At 41.2% G+C, this 19,040-nt stretch overlaps 1 protein-coding gene across 2 annotated transcripts in view; it reads left to right on the plus strand.

The window, feature by feature from the left end:
- The window catches only part of GAD1 (glutamate decarboxylase 1), a 46,708-nt gene that overhangs the window by 11,875 nt on the left and 15,793 nt on the right, over positions 1 to 19,040 (plus strand). For both annotated transcript variants that reach the window (XM_048869399.2, XM_048869397.2), the window contains exons 4-12: positions 992 to 1,150; positions 2,226 to 2,468; positions 6,380 to 6,470; positions 10,823 to 10,935; positions 12,214 to 12,329; positions 12,437 to 12,516; positions 12,723 to 12,777; positions 13,939 to 14,055; positions 14,351 to 14,415. In XM_048869399.2, the coding sequence (XP_048725356.1) occupies positions 992 to 1,150; positions 2,226 to 2,468; positions 6,380 to 6,470; positions 10,823 to 10,935; positions 12,214 to 12,329; positions 12,437 to 12,516; positions 12,723 to 12,777; positions 13,939 to 14,055; positions 14,351 to 14,415 (1,039 nt within the window). The remainder of the gene's footprint in view (positions 1 to 991; positions 1,151 to 2,225; positions 2,469 to 6,379; positions 6,471 to 10,822; positions 10,936 to 12,213; positions 12,330 to 12,436; positions 12,517 to 12,722; positions 12,778 to 13,938; positions 14,056 to 14,350; positions 14,416 to 19,040) is intronic.

A 19,040-nucleotide genomic window follows, 5' to 3' on the forward strand; every position in this document is an offset into this window, starting at 1 on the left:
TATTCTCAAACTAAAACAAAACTATGGCACCGTTTGATGTTAAGTGGCTACAGAGGCTGAAGAGTTGATCATGTCTAAAGACGTTTCTCTAAGGTCTCCAATAAAAACAATGTTGCCGGATGGGAAATAAAAATCCATTTACTTCGTTAACACAAGGAGACAGGTTTAGCTGGTTTACTTTGTTTAGCTAGTGTGGATTGAATGGCAAATATAATTATTGTTTCATTTCTACTTTGTGCACGGAGAATATTGTTGTTTTCTATTAGGATATTGTATGGAGCCCATCGCGGAAGTACTTCAGCGCCTGAAAATATTGTCATAATGATTATTTCTATATAATCTTGTGTGTTAGAACTGTATCTCTGATAATAGCAGATTTTCTGAAGCCAGGAGGAAATGGTTAAAAACACAAATATTTTTTTACCTGAAAATCAGCACCTCCTCACTTTTTACTGATATTAATTTATCATCACTAATAGGGAGAGAACTCTCGCTGAGCTTAGTGCCTGTATCTTTAGAACTGGACAATCTCCCAGGTTAGCCAGTTACTAACATGCTTCCTTAGCGTGATGGCAACACTAGGAGGAAAACTGAAAGTGGCCCTGATTTAATCACACATCACTGCCCCTTCCTGTCTGCTAGGCCCATAAACTTCGCCTGCAGGCTGCAATGGCATTGACTTATCCTGAACCCTCTTCCCGTGGCTGATTACTGAAGTGGAATCTGTCTGATCGACTTAATAAGAATTTACCACTGCACTAAATGACGAAAATTCGTTTTTTGCATGGCTGGGTTTCTGTAGTCGATGTCATTTGGAGCTCACCCTCCTGGAGGCAAATAATCCCTATAAATACTCTTCTTCCTGACCTCATTAGGTAGATACAGAATAAACCCCACTTTGAACTGTTGTCTAGTGAGCAGCTTTAAGCGTTTATAAACATGCTTGGAAGTGAGAATACTCTGACCTGTGGATCTTGTAATAATAATGTAGGGTTCTTGCAAAGGAACAACAGCCTGGAAGATAAGAGCCGGATTGTGAGCTCTCTCAAGGAAAGGCAGTCTTCCAAGAACTTGCTGGCTTGTGAGAACAGCGAGAGGGAAGCCAGGTTCAGGCGGGCCGAGACAGACTTCTCCAATTTATTTGCTAGAGGTAAGTGATCCTTAGAACAATTGGCTGCTTAATCTCAGCAGTGTTTTTATGGTCTGTCTTTCTGGCATTTCATCTAGTTGCAGATTTTGCTTTTTAATAATGAATATCTTTTTTTCCCTGAGAATTTTGCTGTCAGAGTAACACCCTGTAGATGTAGATAACATGTATAATATCAATATATACGTACTTATATGTATTTAAAATACTTTGGGCGAGATCCTCAGCTGGCGTAAATCGGCTCAGCTAATTCAGTGACTTCAGTGGAGTTAGGCCAATTGCACCATCTAAGCATTTGCCCCACAATCAGTTACACGCATTTTTTTCATTTTAAATCGGCCACTAAAAACCCTAAATTCTTTCCAGTACAAAGTATGCTTAACAGGGGTGTGTTTGTGTCAGAGTGCTGTGATTACGTTTTGATGCATAAGCTGGTCTCTTCTGACAATCTGCTGCAGGCGAGAGAGGATAGGCAGAGTGCTGGTCTTATATTTTATTGTTCCATTATCCCATGAATACTTACAGTAAATCTATTTTTAATTTGGGAAGAGTGCTCATTACCAATGTGTGTTTAAAAGCTAGTTAAAACAGCATAGCGATCCGGTTAGGAAGCATCGCAGTTAATTTACTCCTAATGGGGTGATGTGGGGGGAGAACCAGAAGCACCTTCAGCCACAGGTTTCTGTCGCCAGACAGAGCGAGTGAACTGAGACAATGTTGTGCAGGGAGCAGCGTCTAATTCTCGGGCTGGTTGGTGAGCATGTTTTCCCTCGGAACACGATAGATTAGCTTGTAGGGTGTCATGATTTCAGTGACATGCGCTTTTTAGCATCGAGCAGGAAGCTGCGGTTTAGTGCCCTCGCCGCCCGATGACGAATGGGGAGGAAGCTGACAGAGCCCTGGCAGGGGACACCAGACACTGTCACACCATTCCTGGGCTGGCGGCCGCGGTGCGGCAGAGCCGGAGCCGGGGCATTCCGCTGCTACCCTGGGAAATGACGCTCCGAAGGGAGCTGGTCCATATACTGTCTCCTGATTGCAAGGCAGGCGCTGAGTTCTTGTGTCCCGCCCGCCGCAGATTTGCTGCCTGCCAAGAATGGCGAGGAGCAGACCATGCAGTTCCTGCTGGAGGTGGTTGACATTCTCCTGAACTACGTGAGGAAGACGTTCGACAGGTCCACCAAAGTCCTGGACTTCCATCACCCGCACCAGCTGCTGGAAGGGATGGAGGGCTTCAACCTGGAGCTCTCGGACAACCCCGAATCCCTGGAGCAGATCCTGGTGGACTGCAGGGACACGCTGAAGTACGGAGTCAGGACAGGTACAGTCCCAGAGATCCTGCTCTCTAGAGTGGGGGGAAGGGAAAAACGCGGTAAGGGGCTGGTTTCTGCGGGCTTGGCTCAGGCCCAGGGGCCTGTTGACTCTAATGTTGCTCCTTGCGTGAGTCATCAGAGCAGGATTGGGTCCCTGCCCCTACCTCGCCGGAAGAGGCTCAACTTTGTAAAGTTTCATTCCAGCCCCTCTCTCGCGCGGAAAGCGACTTTGTCACCGGTGCCAGGCGCGGCTGCCCCATCCGTCGCTCAAACGGGCATTTCCAGGGGTTGTTTGGGGAGCCCCGACACAAGTTTTTAAGACGTAATCTCTTTCACTTGATGAAACGCAAGCCGCCTGCATCTCCAGAGAGCGATGCCATTAGGGAAATGAGGGTATAAATGAGACTGAATTCGCAATTTCTCTTCTTTATGTTCACAAGACGTTTAATGAAATCCTAGGAATCGTTGGTTGAAATCGTCAACTAGTTCAATCGTTAGTTGAAATTCGTCAACTAGTTGAAATCGTCAGATTTCAACTCACCACACAGGGAGTCTCTCACTTCCAGCTCATTTTGAATCCCATATCAATAAATACATGTATCACAACTTCCCTTCTTATTCAGTGAGCGGTAGCCACAAACCCAAAGTAAAGCCACTGATCTTCCGCCTGTTGTTTCGCCTGAAACGTTTTAAGTCTATATGGTAGAAATTTAAATTGCCAATAACTCAGCATATGGCAGTTACCCGAATAGCAGTTCAGGACCTGGAGCAATAACAGGGCAGATCCCCTCTTCCCCCACCCCTGCTCCAGAGTTGCAGTTTGCAGCTAATTCTGCTCACTCCGTGAGACCGATGGGAAAGGCTACAACTTCTGTCACAACTATTCAGGATCGCTCCAGATTGTTCATATGGTTTGACAATAGACGCTCCGGGAGGGGCGGGGGGGCTGTTCAAATCTTCCTTCTGAAATTCTGCCTATGAGCTATTAAGAGCCATGCTTTCTAAACTGCGAACACTGCTTGCGGATCGGTTCAGCCACATAGGGTTGCTGGGTGTTATTCATCGTATCTTCCTCCCTAGTACAAACCGATAGATTTGAACTAAGCAACAAAAACCACGAACACAACAGTTTAATCTTGTCGGCCCAACCTGCACCGTTTGAATTCTTCAAGAGCAGCAGTACTGTGGGTTTTGGTCGTGTGCTTGTTTTAACAAGCGATGGCGTATTTCAGCCTCCCAAGCCCTATTAACCTGTGGCCGGCATGTTCTTTCAACAAAAGCAACAGTTACTGCAGTTTAATTGAATTTCCTAATTCCATGCCTGGTTGTCTGTGTTCTCTATTGTCCTGTTAGTGGGGTTATGTTGTTATGCTCTTGAGCTAGCACTTGTCTCCTGATTCCTCCTACTTGTTACCTGGGAGTTTATTGGTGCTGTATGCTGGCAGCTATTTCTTATTCATGTTATTAAAGGACACCTGTTCCCGAGATTTGAGACGCAGATACGGTCAAACAGACTGTATTCATAGAAGCAGCAGGTTAAGGACTTTAAAATCAGAAATTTAGGGCTTGGTGACAGATCCAGCAGCAGCCGTTAAAGGCAATGGAAATATTCCAATAAATTAACTTCAGTGGAGTTTGGATCAGGCACCGAGTTGTAAAGGCTTTCTTCAGGCCAAACTCCCAGTTGAAGTCCATGGGATTTATTTAGTCTGTTGTTTAAAAGTAATCCATCATAAGGGGGAAAGGATACGCGCTGAAAGCATCGGCGGAAGATAACCCCGCTGATTTATTAAAATAGTTTCTCAAACTGTGTCAGAACAGCAAGAGAAGAATAATTGTTTTGTAAAATCAAAAGCGAATTCATTTTAATATAACTGCTATTTAACCTCTACCCAACCACTATTCAGCAGAGCAGTATCTGGAAGCAAATATTTACATTCATTTAGCATATGGTTTTCTGGAGAGTGTGAAACTTCCCTACAAAAACTGTGTGGGTTAATGTTGTTAGAAAAGATGTGGCTTGTTAATATACAACTGTAAAATCCTGGTGGGCATGTAATGTAGACATTATATGCAGCCGAGTGAAAGAAGTAGTGAACCCCATGCATGTATCTAATCCCCTGAAGAGGGGCTTGCAGGAAAAGTGTAAAATACATGAGCAATTAATTTTGTATAAGTAAAAATAATTAATTAGGCTATAATAATTAATGGATGTTGAGCAAGTTGCCTATTGTTTAGGAATGTTGTTAACTAGTGGACAGTCCTCTCTCCCCCACCCCAATCCCCCACAAATCTTACAGTTGTATACTCAGTGAATCACAAATATGTGGAATCTTTATGCTCTACAACAGACTATTTACAACAGAGTTCTGGAGCCTTTTTTACTTTATTCTATCAATTATTTTAAAGCACCTCACAGATCAATTGTTCACAGTGTATCCTATTTGCAAGAAAGGGATGTTAGCAATGTTCTAGAGCAAATTTTCTTATCTATATTAAGGATCCCTCAAAAGGAAGGATGGCCTAGGGTGTTAGCCAAGGATTTGGGGGAGCAGCGTTCAATTCCCTCGTCCACCACAAACTTTTTGTGTAATCTTAGCCAAATCATTTTGTTTTTCTGTGTCTCAGTTCCCCATCTGTAAAATGGGGATGGTGTGAAAATCAGTACATTAAACATTGTAGAGCCTGATCCTGGCAGTTCTGCCAATTGATTTCTGTAGTAGGAGGATTTGGCCCTTTATTACAACTGCGATGATTCTAAAGTTCTTATTTTCCTTTTCTTATTAATGGTGTTTGTTGTATGTATTTGTTTATGGATGCATGCATGCATTATTGAGGTTGGGCAATGAAAGTCGATAGTCAGTTTATAGTCTGCATCAGCTTCAGGGTTTGCAGAGTGTTGGGGATACAAACACTACAGAGGAATATTTATTTGTTTTAAAAATTGTTTAACAATCCTATGGCAATACTTCTTTTGCTCAACTTTTTGTAAAAAACTGTTTTGTTTTGTTTTTGTTTTTAGGGGAGGGGAGGTTGTTTAGTTTGGTTTTTGTTTGTTTGTTTGTTTTCAAGCTAAATGTTGGGTCAAATTCGAGGTGCCCGTGTCCCTTTTTGGTGTCCAGCATTGAACCTTACCATAGTTCCCCGATGTATGGGGTTGAATTGATAAATACGTGGGAGAGCTTTGGATTATACATCTGTTCCGGGTACTCCTCAGAAGCTCAGGATTTCTGATCGGGAGAGATTACCACCTGTTAGTGTTAGGGGAGTGAACAGACTTGTTCTAATATTTGGACTCACTCTGTCTTTGCAAAGAGAGGCCAGCTAAAATACAGCGGTCTGCCTGACTCTAAAGTAATTCACAGTTAGAGCAATACCCTCGTTTTAGTTTAGCTGAATGTTCTCTTTCAAAACTTTTCAGGGCCCTCGCCCCAATCCTGTCCCACTGAAGTCTGTGGGAATCATGCATTCCGTGCAAGCAGGATCAGGCCCAGTGAAACTTTTCCTTATTGCAGAGGCTCATGCAAGAGAAGGGAGAGCAGAGTTCTTGGCTGTTCAGCTCCGCGTGCCTACTGTTCCCGACCCTAATCATTGCTTATCTAGACCAAGGGGTACACTCTGAATAGCTCTTCTCCTTTCTCTATTTAAATGCAAATATGGCTCAAGTCTGCTGACCACTGGTGCTGAAATATGTTATCCCCCTGGACTTCACCATCACCTCAATTACAGCAGTTCGAGGGGCATCTAACAGAATAAACCACAGATTCAACCTTTTCACTTTGTGAAAAGGTATTACTTGGTGTCACACATTTTGTCTTATAAAGCCAGGCTTTGGGTGTCTGCTGAAATAAAAATGAACTCTCAAAGATAACAATGAAAGGCATGAGATGCGCTATATTGTTTTCAATCATCTTCCCAGGTCATCCTCGTTTTTTCAACCAGCTCTCCACTGGACTGGATGTTATTGGCTTGGCTGGTGAATGGCTGACCTCAACTGCAAATACTAACATGTAAGCAGTCTCCTATTTTTCTTTCTTTTTTGTGATTAATGATTATACAGGACTGATTTCTGCAACTCATTTATAATGAAGATGTCCCATGTAATGTATTATGTGTCCTACACATTCTTATGTTATATAGCGCAGCAATAAACTCGTGGAAACAATTATAGCTTTGAACAGATTTTAAGAGGAAATCTTGCATTACTATCACACACAAACTCAAATATCCCAAAATAAAGTGTAAGTAAACTATAGTCATTCTGATAATGCAAAACCAAATGATGGAACTTCTTTTGGAGAAATTTATTGTTTATCTATCCCAGTGTGTTACAACCAGAACTCTTATAATTTAGATGGTCTTTCTTTCTTTCTTTCTTTCTTTCTTTGCTAATTCTTGTTAAGATCTGACTTTCCAATTAATAATTTTGCAATTAGCCTAATGCAAACACTAAAGCATAAACTATTTATGATCCTGATTCTGCTCCTGTTCCCATTGACCTCAGTGAGAGCAGGATTGGGCCCTTAGCTTCCTCTTTATTCAGTTGTCATCACATAAGTGGCTTTTAAGTGGCTTCAGAAAAGCTGTCAAAAGGATTAAAAACCATAACATTCCAAATTAACTTGATAATATGAAGGAATTATCCTAACTGAGATTAGTTAAAATACAGAGTATGGCAGGATCAGACAGATAACCTTTTGGACCTAGATTTTATTTAATAAATTACACTCCATTATTCATTACATTTCAATGTAATGAAAGTGAAAATTAAGTTCAAGGTGTATTGTTGTATTTCTACAACAAATAGTGTCATTCAGAGAGGGTGGGGGGGAAAGCCTTTGGGCAGTTTTAAATTATGTATTGATTTGTGTATGCTCCAAAAAGTGTGACATGCTTGGAGTCAAAATACTTATCAGATAACAAATACCACTTTTCATTTCAGGACTTTAATGGATGTGTGTATGTATTGTGTTATGGCTGTGTTCATTTCACCTAAAACTGCCGCTAGCATGGAAGTGTAGCTTTGTTGTTGTTGCTAATGTGTACGGCACAATGAAATTTACCTGCAAATTGAAAAATTAAGATTATTTTCATTTCCTTCATCCATTGATAATGGTTCACTGGGTACAGCTGATTACTAGCTGTTGTATGTAGTTTGCCAGATGTGCCCATCCAGTGACTCCAGAAACAAAGAAAACCACATAAAAGACTCAATTCAAAAACACCTAGTTCTTTTTAATAATACTGCTCCCAGTTAATTTCGTATTTTCAAAAAAATTGTATTAGTAAATCAAATAAGAGAAATAATTGAAAATAACCCATTATACACTCAATTTGTAATGTGACTGTTGAATTATTTGTTTAGTATGACACACAACATTTTAAAATTAAAAATGTGATTAATTTTCTAAAAAACATTGCTTAAATTTCACTACTGTGTAGGGAGAAAGCATACTCTGTTTTTAAAGTTATCAGGTAAATTAAGCAGATGACACTTATTGTGAGCCAAATTCTGTCTTGACTATCAGCTCATGCAAAATCAGTGAAGTCAGTTAGGTTGCACAAGCTGTAAGTCAAAGCAGCATTTTACCTTATGACAGCATACTGTGTGGCTGTATATATTAAAAATAATTATTAAGACCATTTCATTCACTTATCTAATTTCAAAAAGGTGATTATTTATTATGAAGGGTTTTTTTTTCTTGGATTGACTTAGAAAATTGTCCTGTTAAAATAGCTTAATTCAGTAAAGTTCTGTACCCTTTCTGGACCATTTGCACTTTAACAGAGACACATATTAAATACATATAGAAAATGATTTTCTGTAAGCATGAAAATTGCACAACTTCCCCTTTTTGTGTTGGATTTACCAAACACAAATCACATAGACTGTTCTCTTACCTCAGCTGTGCAGTGGAAAAATGCAATATATTTAAAGAATTTAAGACCAAAATGAAATAGCTTAATAGAACGCAGTAATTACAGATACTGTTAAAGAGGTGTTTATACAATATTATATGATTCAAACAGATCAATTCTAGAGAATAGGTTCTCTGGTTAGTGCAGCTTTCCAGTAGTGAAGAAGAGTTAATGAATGACCTTTATCTAAAAATTGTTCTAACCTAGTTCTGCTACAGAAGCATGTAACATTGGACTCTTGTGACTAAGTTATCTTCCTACTGCCATTTTTCTTTTCCACCTCTAAACACCTCTCAATACTTTTGATTAATTGCAGAGAATATTTTTTCCCCATATGGTGATCAGAATTTCATCTTACCTTCTTTATATTTTGTTGGTGTTTTTATGAATATGATACGCCATGTTAATCATACTAGAGTCATCATGTAGATATACAAATTGAGTACCAGGGTAGTATCAATAATTGAAATGACAACTCATAAGACATTTAGGGTAGAATTTTCAGAAGTGGTCAGTGTTGATCTAACTCTGCTCCCATGTAGTCAGTGATAAAGTTTCCATTGGCTTCAGTGGGAGCAGAATTAAGCTACTGCTGGGTAGTTTTTAAAAAACCCACCCTTCCATGTTTGCAATCACTGTCAATGATATTGGTAAAGACTATATTAGTATGGGAGTTCCAAGGGTCATATCCACATGAAGGTCATTTCATAACAAGAGTTGTTTTTCCATGGCTGCACACATTTTATACTTTTAGGCTGAGATTGTCAAAGCCACTTAAGGGTAAAAATAAATGGGACTAGACTAGAGCATCCAAATCCCAAAAGTGATTTTGCAGATCTTAGCCTTAGTCTTTGGGTATTGGACTTACGATTTTTTATCATCCACAATCTTCCATCATTTCTTTGTGAATCTTTGCAGGCTCATGCGATATTTTCCCTAGCAATTTCATTAATTCATTTTGACTTATTTAAAATTTTCTCTGTGAATACTCTTAATATGGCACACACACAAAAACTTTGTTAATAGCTCTGTACTCTGTGTACAGGCAATTTATTCTTTCAGGAGGTATTTGGAGTTCCATTTGAAAGTACTTGGGGCCAATCCAAAGGCCATTTAAATCAACAGAAAAAAATCCCTTTGACTTCAGTTGGCTTTGGATTAGGCCCTCAATGACTTGTACACGAGAGGATTCACATGGACTTTAGTTGGAGTTTTTCCAAATAAGGAATGGAAGATTGGGCCCTAGATTTGCAGTGTTTAAAAACAATGTTATAACTTTGCTCCTGGATATACTGCAGGTGGAGCTTAATTTATAAACTCTATTTCTGTCATAGCTGACAATGCCCAACTTCCAGAACACCACTAGAAGTGATTCCCTGTTGCAATTCTGATGATCTAAAGAAAAATAAATGTACTGTTTTGACTCTTCAAAACTGAAAATAACTAGGAATAGACAAAAATACAAAGCCTATCGCATCTTAAATGGATATCCTAACAAAGTCATCTTGGTGTTAGGACAGAAGAGGGATATCATTAAGGACCTTGTTTAGGTTTTAAAAAGGTGACTAAGGAATTTAGATGCCCAGATCCCATGAAATTCAGGTGTCTAACTCCCTTAGGCCCCTTTGAAAATTCCACTCCTTACATTTAGTTACTTTCTGCCCCATTCTAAATTCATTTTTTTCAGTGTTCAAAATAAACCTTGTCTCACATAGCTTGTTTACACTGATAGTAATTTGACAATAAGCCTTCCTTGGTCACCTAACAGAGTAGCATAGCCTATCAATCTAGATTCAAATTTTTGTCCATGACATGCATGGCATACTAGACTATGCAATACTTCTGGTCTGCATTAGGTGGATATAACAGTTGACTGCTCTCTTGTTGTTTGTAATTGGTAATTAGAAAATCATCATTTATAATTACTCTTGACAGATATTGATTGCATGGCATTGTAGAAATAAATTGTCCTTGGGGATTATTAGCAGACTACGTCCACATAAATAATTGTATTTAGATTTTTAAGCCATAGTTCAATATTTCTAATTATCTTTGTGGTAAGCTGTCTAACGCTTACCGTTTTCATAACTCTACGATTCTGACAATATGCTATTCTACAAGTGTGAAACTGGCACTCTGTGAACCAAATATTTTACAGTCTAATTTTGCATGGTACTGACTGTCAATATTGTTGTAATTACTGTAAATTGTATAAACACAGAAACAGTGGAAAACATATGTGGGGCCCAATACTGCAGTCCTTACTTGCAAAGTATTCCCACTGGCCTTGTAGGAAGTTTTGTTTGAGTAAAAGCTGCAGTATAAGGTCCTGAATTCACAGGCAATTTTATGAGTCTTAAATATTTTCACGAAAGATCAAAGATTAAGCATTTATGTGCCTTTTGGAATGGGAACTATGTATCCATTTTTTTTATCCACTCAGGTTTACATATGAAATTGCACCTGTTTTTGTCCTCATGGAGCAAATAACGCTTCGAAAGATGAGAGAGATTATTGGATGGTCAAATAAAGATGGTGATGGAATATTCTCACCTGGTAGGTTTTAGTCTCACTTTTGACAAGTTGAGATAAATATTGCCTGTAGCTGAAAGCATACAGTCATGTAAGTTCTGTAATAGAAAACGCAGTGTCTGAGTTTTAAAACTAATAATGGTCCTTCTAAAGCATTTGTTTCTTTTAAACTTCCCATAAAGGGTTAAAAACATTTATATGCAGTTTTCATCTTTTAGTATAGTTATGAATATAATGGCAGGGGCCATTCAGAAACTTTGCCAAAATTTTCAAACTTTAATCCTAAAGTTAGGTACCAAAATCCATATTTAGGTGCCTAATTTCCAGAGGTGTTGAGCAACTACATCTCCTTGCCTGACAGCTCACACCTCTAAAAATCCTGACACATGTTTAGGTACAGATCTGAGCTGGAGGTTGTAGAAGAGGAGTGTGCTGTCTTTGCCGCATCATCCTCCCCTTCCTCATAATTCACAGATGCAACTCTTTGGGTGATCAATAAGGATTTGATGAAGGATCAAATCCTAGGTGAAGGATTGGAGGCTGGCCACTTTCTATGGCATCATCTCCCCGGAAACCTGCAGAGAATCTGAGAGTATGATTATGCTGGCTCAGGCCAAAGTACCTCTCTTATCACCCCCCCTCCATGCTCTGAACCCACTCCATGAGTGGAGCATAGGGACAATGGTCAGTGGCAGAGGGGGCTGGGAAGCAGTGCAGAGGTACATGGCCTCTTTGCTGATGGCCCTAGTTTCTAGCAGGATTCCTGAGATGTGTGGGTTTTGGGGGACAAATCCCCTTCTTGTTTCAGAAGATGGAGGACAAATCTTAAGCACAAAACCCATGAATGCAAACTCACTAAGGTCCTCGTCCCTTATGCAGGAAAAAGACACAAAACAGTTGGCCTAATGCACCGGTTAATGGTAATGTTTAAGGAAAGTTGTTTTAGAGTCTGTTATAGTCTTCAGTAACATGGAATTAGGTATGAAATTGCTATTCTTGTTAACCAAGGTCATGGGCCTCATTCCCAAGTGCAGCATATTGAACACTGATCCTCTAATGAACGTGTTACAGAAATATTAACAATCAGAAGGGGAGATAAATAAGAAATTCTGACTTCTAATATGGACTCTTAAAAGGTCTGTCTTTTAGACCTTCCTGACAGATAACCATGCATCTCAGTAAGTTGTTCTTTCATACTTCACTGAAGTTTTCACTACATTGCACAAACGATATTGACATGCCTTTCTTCTATAAAAGGTCAGATTGCTTTTCTCATTTTCAATGTTTTGTGCTCTTTTATAGGAGGGGCTATATCCAATATGTACGGCATAATGGCTGCTCGCTACAAGTATTTCCCTGAAGTCAAAACTAAAGGCATGGCTGCAGTTCCTAAACTGGTTCTCTTCACTTCGGAACATGTGAGTTTAACACGCTGCTAATTGTTGTTAATATATTGCTAAATGTTTTTAAGACATTCAGATAAGTGACTATTCCACCAGTAAGGCTGTGTATGTTTTTCCTGCAGAGTCACTACTCAATAAAGAAAGCTGGGGCTGCACTTGGGTTTGGAACAGAAAATGTGATTTTGATAAAATGCAATGAAAGGTAGGATGAATGTTAAGTTCTTGATGTATTAAATGTGTTCATCTGTTAAATTTATTTTATTGTGCTTAAGGACTGGTTCAGTACAGTGTGTCAAGCTGCTAATGGTCTGTTGAAAAGATCCCATTAAATTATTTCTGCTGTAGCTGAAACTCTTTGTGCACAATCTTCTAATTTTCTTTATCTTTTTGTTTCTGCAATAATTACAGAGGGAAAATAATACCAGCTGATTTGGAAGCCAAAATTCTGGAAGCTAAGCAAAAGGTACACATTTTAAAGCTTAGAGCTTTAATGTTTAGATTAAGAATTTATTACATTTTCCCTTTGAGGATGAGGAATAACATTAAATCAGAATATTTATTCTAGACGCTGTCAGAGACCTATTTTATTCTACAATGATGATTTTGGTTGTATAGCTCTATATTTCTACACTGTTCAAGAAATAATCTACAGATTTTGGTTTTAATTTACTATTTAATTCATGTAGTTATTTCAAACTCTTGATATACACATATATCTTTCTGAACAAGGCCTAAATGGGTAGGATTTTTCCTTTTTATTTTTCTGTTTTAGAAAAATTGAAAAAGATTATTATTAATATGAAAAATTATATGAAAATATGTAAGAACCTTTTTGGGGCTAATCCTATGAAATCTTTAGAATTCCTATTGGCTTCAAGGGTGGGTTTGTAGGATTGGTCCCTTTAAACGTTAATGTTAATTTTCCATGTGAGGAATCCTATATTTAAAAATAAAAATCAATGCAAGAATAAATTAATGTTTTGTAAAACAGTGAAGAGGAATCTTCAAAAGTTGGTGTTCAAGAGTACCTATTCTAAACAAGCTGTAGCTTGCATATTAAATTAAATATATTTTTGTAGCTATGCTGTCCCAGTAACAAGTAGATAGGTATATTTTAAATTCTATTTAATGAAGTTCAAAGTCATCTCAGTTTGATACGGCTTGCAGTTGCACTTTTAAAATTCTACTGTATACAAGAAAGATCAAAGGAACAACTGTCAACTTAAAATCACACTTCCGTCTGAATTTTTTTTATTTTTCATTTACTTATTTTTTGCTTAATATCGTTACAAAAGTCTCCTAACTTTACCATAACTGAAGGAGATCAGAGACACAATTTTTCTTTGTTTGTTTACTTTGGGCATTTGACAGCACTTTGTATAACCAGTTTCCCCATTTCCCCTGTGTCGCCAATCAGGGAATCAGTTTTCATGGTTGTTCGTGGGGGGCTTTCATGCAGCAACAATGGAGACAAAAACATTTTTTTTAAATGGAAAAATTGAGAGTAAACCCACAAACGTTGACACAGGGACACAGGGGCAGGTGAAGCACCTGAAATCACCTTGAAGTCTGATTTTTGAGGTGGACCAGATTTCACGCTGAATCAACATTATTTATATTGCAGGGACATATTCCACTTTATGTAAATGCAACCGCAGGAACAACAGTCTACGGGGCCTTTGATCCAATAGAGGAGATTGCAGACATATGTGAAAAATATAACCTCTGGCTCCATGTAGATGTAAGTAACTGAACAATCTGCTAAAACTAATCCTAGTGACAGCGGATTCTAGTCTGCAAATGTTTGGTGTTGAATTTAAATCTTTACTGTTGAGCAGTGCTCATCTTCCCTGTGATTTTGAGTTTAAGAGAGTTGCAAATAGATATAGAGCCCCATCCTAAGAATGCTCCACGTATTTAACTTCCATTAGTAGTCCAGTGGCCGGAAGGTTTAAAGGGCTGGGTGCACGGTAAAGTAAAATATTATTGACTTTTCAAAAATACTGACTTTTTACCTGTTCTTGCAACACTTTCAGGCTGCTTGGGGAGGTGGACTGCTAATGTCCAGGAAGCATCGTCATAAACTGAATGGAATAGAAAGGTACTGCACACAGCTTATTGGTGTTGCTATTTATTTATGCAGTTGTACGTGGTCTTTCACAAATGTATGGAAGGACAAAGTCCCTGCCTCAAGGATCTTACACTGTAAATTAAACAGAAACAATAAAAGGTTGAACAGGGGGTTGAAAACTGCATTGGAGAGGAGGTCAGTGATGGAAAGCAAAGTGAAAGGTAAGTTTGAAGGAGGACAGAGAGATTGTTTAGCAAATAGGAGGAGGGGAGGCAGTTCCAAAAGTAAAGCGTAACTTCAAAGGAGGCACAATGGGAAAACTAAAGAGAGAGGACAGGCTGACCTGTAGGAAATGAGATTTAAGCTGGGCTGGGCCTTGAGAGTAAGGATTAGAAGGCTAAACTTGGTGTGGGAATAAAAAGAGGAATCCTGGGAAGGGATTCGAGTGTGTGTGTGTGTGTGTGTGTGTGTGTGTGTGTGTGTGTGTGTGTGTGTGTGTGTGTGTGTGTGTGTGTGTGTGTGTGTGTGTGTGTGTGTGTGTGTGTGTGTGGAGGGGGGGAAGGTTATGGGATTCCTCATCTGGAAGCTCTTTGGAATCACTTCCAGTAAATATTGAGCCTTTATTCTAGCTACAGATGAATCTTCTCTAAATGAGAGCCAATGATATAAACATCAACTAGAGCAGGGGTGGGCAAACTTTTTGGCCCGAGGGCCACATCTGGGTATGGAAATTGTATGGGGGCCCATGAATGCTCACAAAATTAGGGTTCAGGTGCAGGAGGGGGTGAGGGCTCTGCTTGGGGGTGTGGGCTCTGGAGTGGGGCCAGAAATGAGGAGTTCAGGGTGCAGGAGGGGGTTCCTGGCTGGGGTAGGGGGTTGGGGTATGGGGAGGAGCGGTCCTACTGGAGGTGTGGGCTCTGGCGTGGGGCTGGGGACGAGGGATCTGGGGTGTAGGAGGGTGCTCCAGGCTGGGACCAAGGGGTTCGGCGGGCAGGAGGGGGATCAGGGCTGGGGCAGGGGATTGGGACACGGGGGGCAGTGAGTGCTCCGGCTGGGGGTGTGGGCTTTGGGGTGGGAGGAGCTCAGGGTTCAGGAGGGGGCTCTGGGCTGGGGCAAGAATTTGGGGTTTGGGGGGGTGAGGGTTCCAATTGGGGGTGCAGGCTCTGGAGTAGGCCTGGGAATGAGGGGCTTGGGGCGCAGGAGGGTGCACCAGGCTGGGACTGAGAGGTTTGGAGGGCAGGAGGGGGATCAGGGCTGGGGCAGGGGTTGGGGCATGGGAGGGGGTCAAGGGCACAGGATCCAGGCAGCGCTTACCTCAAGCAGCTCCTGGAAGCAGCGACATGTCCCCTCTCTGGCTCCTATACAGAGGCGTGACCAGGTGGCTCTGTGCGCTGCCCCGTCCGCAGGCGCCTCCCCTGCAGTTCCCATTGGCCACAGTTCTTGGCCAATGGGAGCTACGGGAGCGGCGCTTGGGGTGGGGGCAGCGTGCAGAGCCCCCTGGCTGGCCCTAAATGTAGAAGCCGGAGGGCGGACATGCCGCTGCTACCGGAAGCCAGGGCACACACATGCGGAGTGGCCCCTGACCCTGCTTCTGGCTGGAGCAAGCCCCAGATCCTGTTCCCCAGCGGGAGCTCAAGGGCTGGATTAAATCAGCTGGAGGGCCAGATGTGGCCCGCAGGCCGTAGTTTGCCCACCCCTGAACTAGAGGGACACATGGTGGGGTCACACTGGCAGCAGCTTTTGGGGGCAGACCTTCGCTCTCCATGGCTGAAAAGGGCAACGACCGCAGCAGAGCTGGCGCCATTCCATTACGCAAGGGTAGAAGGATTTGTGGAGCTCACCTAGGGGTCTTCCTGCAGCGCAGGCACAGCATCATAGAGTCACTGCACCTCAATGTGCAGGGGACTTCGGAGGTGGGGCTAGTGGTTCCGTAAATACACTGTTCCAAAAGCTATTCCCTCTTTCCAGCAGGACACAGGGGCCGGGAGGGCTACTGAAAGCCTAAGGCTGCTGTAGTGTCCAGAGAATGGTCTGTGGGAAATATACCTTACCTCCATGGGCCTTGATGGCATTCCCTCTTACACAGCCCCTTTCATCCGGATGTTCACTGAGGCAAGGACCTGACCTTCATTAAATAACCTTGATTCAAATCAACCAAATTTAAAACAGGCAGGAAGTTCTTGCTGAACTTGACCCAGATTCATGTGCGGTAACCTGCATCACCAGGGCACTGTCTTGGTCCACAGCCTGTGTCACAGGACAGACCCCCTCTGTATTTCCAAGCTTATCCATACTTCAACAGTGGTCCAGTCTAGTATGATGAGAAGACTTTTCCACAGGTGTGGCTCTCATCCAATGATGATAAGGCCTTAACCTACGTGAGGTTCTGTCTCTTGACTCACCTGCCCCCACTGGATACTGCTCTATCAGCAAGAACTGACCATATGCATGTAAATCAGAAAACTGCTGCATACCCAGACACCATACAAGGTGCACCATTAATATGTGCAAGATATCTGAATCTCCAAGGAAAGCAAAAAGGCATTTGAGGTAAAATCTAGCCATGGCCAGTCAAATTAGCATGGAAAAGCCTAGCACAAAATTCCTTCCATACCCTAGAGCCATTCATTTCTAATTCCCAGGACACAAAGATAGATATAATGTAGCACGATAAAAGGAAACAGTGAAACATAAGCGCTTTCTTGTAAAAGCCAAAATTTCCCACTGGTGGGAAATTTAGCATATATAGCAAGTAACCAGCAAAAATAGGACAAAGAATGAGGTTGGTGGGTGGGAAAATAATGTGGACCCTCCTAGTGCAAAGATCAAGAAAGCAGTATGAAGCACTTGGCAGGGAAACCACAAAGCAACTGAGCCACACAAACCCAGGTCTAACCACTAGCCAATCCAGTTGGCCAGCCACTCTTATTACGGCAGTAGGTCCACTGAAGAGCCATTGTGCCAAATTCTGCCCTCACACCCTATTCAACCCATTGGTAAATCAGGACAGAATCTGGCACACTGATACTGACCTGAGGGCAGCTGGGGCTAATCATTAAATCCCAACTCTAAGCAGTGACTGAAAACAGCAGATCCCAGTGGGTGTTGTGATTTTTCTTACCATAATAAACCACATTGATCTGCAGTGACTGGTAGAGGACACATGCTGCATAACTGATTTTCACAGGCCCCAGCTGGGATCTATTAGCACTCTAGCCAGACTTGGTATACCAAAAAATGTGTACATGCTCTGAATGGCCTTCTGCCATGGAGACAGGGCCTGAATGAGCTATCTTGGCATGCCCTTTTATTGTGCAAGTCAGTGAATGGTGCCCTTATGTTAAAACCCTCCTAATATCCCCCTTTTTTAATTTTTAACATGTCCTGAGAAAACTACTTAAAATTCTCTCATGCTTTTGAAACATAAAGATAAGATTCTGTAACACAGATGGTAAATTGAGACCATATCTCACCATTTGAAAATATAACAAATAAATTCTACTTCCTAAATGTTTCTTCTAATATGTCATTGAACTTTTTTGGAAAAAATCACATCCCACACAGTCTGGTTTCTATGTAAAGAGTCCAGATTGTGCTGTGTGCATGCGGGGCCTGTATCAGACTGCATTGCCCAAAGAGGAGTTCCTGGAGGGACTATGAGTTCCCAAAGGTGCAGGGTGACCACACATGCTGTGCTATTCCTTAGGTGGATGTGCTTCATTCTCCATCCCTGAGATAGCTCTGGTAGCAGAGGGCACAGCTGCTCCATTTGTGGCCACTAGGGTGGACCAGTCACTGTTCTCCCCAGAATGCAGGGACTATGATTATTTCTGGCTCTTGAGAGGGGGATGCAAGAAAAGAGAACGACTCTTTGAATTGTCCTTCCCCACCCTGTGTGCACCCAGGCAAACACCATGAAAAATCTCACCCATACTATATACTTTCCTTCTTTAAAGAATCTAAAATACATAGTTACACAAGGGGATATTCAGTAGTTAATAAGATGGAATGGAGAGGGCAGTAGCAGCAAAATGTTGGGACATTTCTTCTACCAACACTATGAAACTATCTAGGATAGTGTGTTTAAAACACAGGACATCTCACCTGCTTGGCAAGTAAATTAACTGATCTTGCATATTCATTGACTCTTCAGCCTAAAAAGTTTATACATTATATGTTTGGCATGCACTGTAAAGAGTTTTATAGCCTCTTAACAACCTATATGTCTGACAAAATAACAAGAAAAAGATCCATTAGAGCTTTAGCTGGAAAAGTGGGTAAGAATTAGCAGCTTCTTTTCCCTCCTGGAGGACTATAACAGCACCAGCCATTTAGCAAAGAACTCTAGATACCTGGTGTGTGAGAATGTCTCCTTAATTCCCTGCCCACCTGCAGATACTTTGAATTAATTGAAGCTGTCATGCTGGTTTTGTTATTCCTGTTAGTGCTGTCTCCAGAAGATGATTCTTCTGGGAATAAAGTTACAATATCAAGTAATCAGCATAGTTTGACACTAATTAGTTGACATTAATTACAAGATCAAGTAATCGCTATTGTCTGACACAGTAATATCAATCCTGGAAGAACTGCTTTCCTAGGCAGCACATCTGGGAAAGGTGACATCAAAGACACTGATACCCTCCATAGTTACATCA

The sequence above is a fragment of the Caretta caretta genome, chromosome 11 (assembly GCF_965140235.1).
Source record: "Caretta caretta isolate rCarCar2 chromosome 11, rCarCar1.hap1, whole genome shotgun sequence".
Lineage (NCBI taxonomy): Eukaryota > Metazoa > Chordata > Testudines > Cheloniidae > Caretta > Caretta caretta.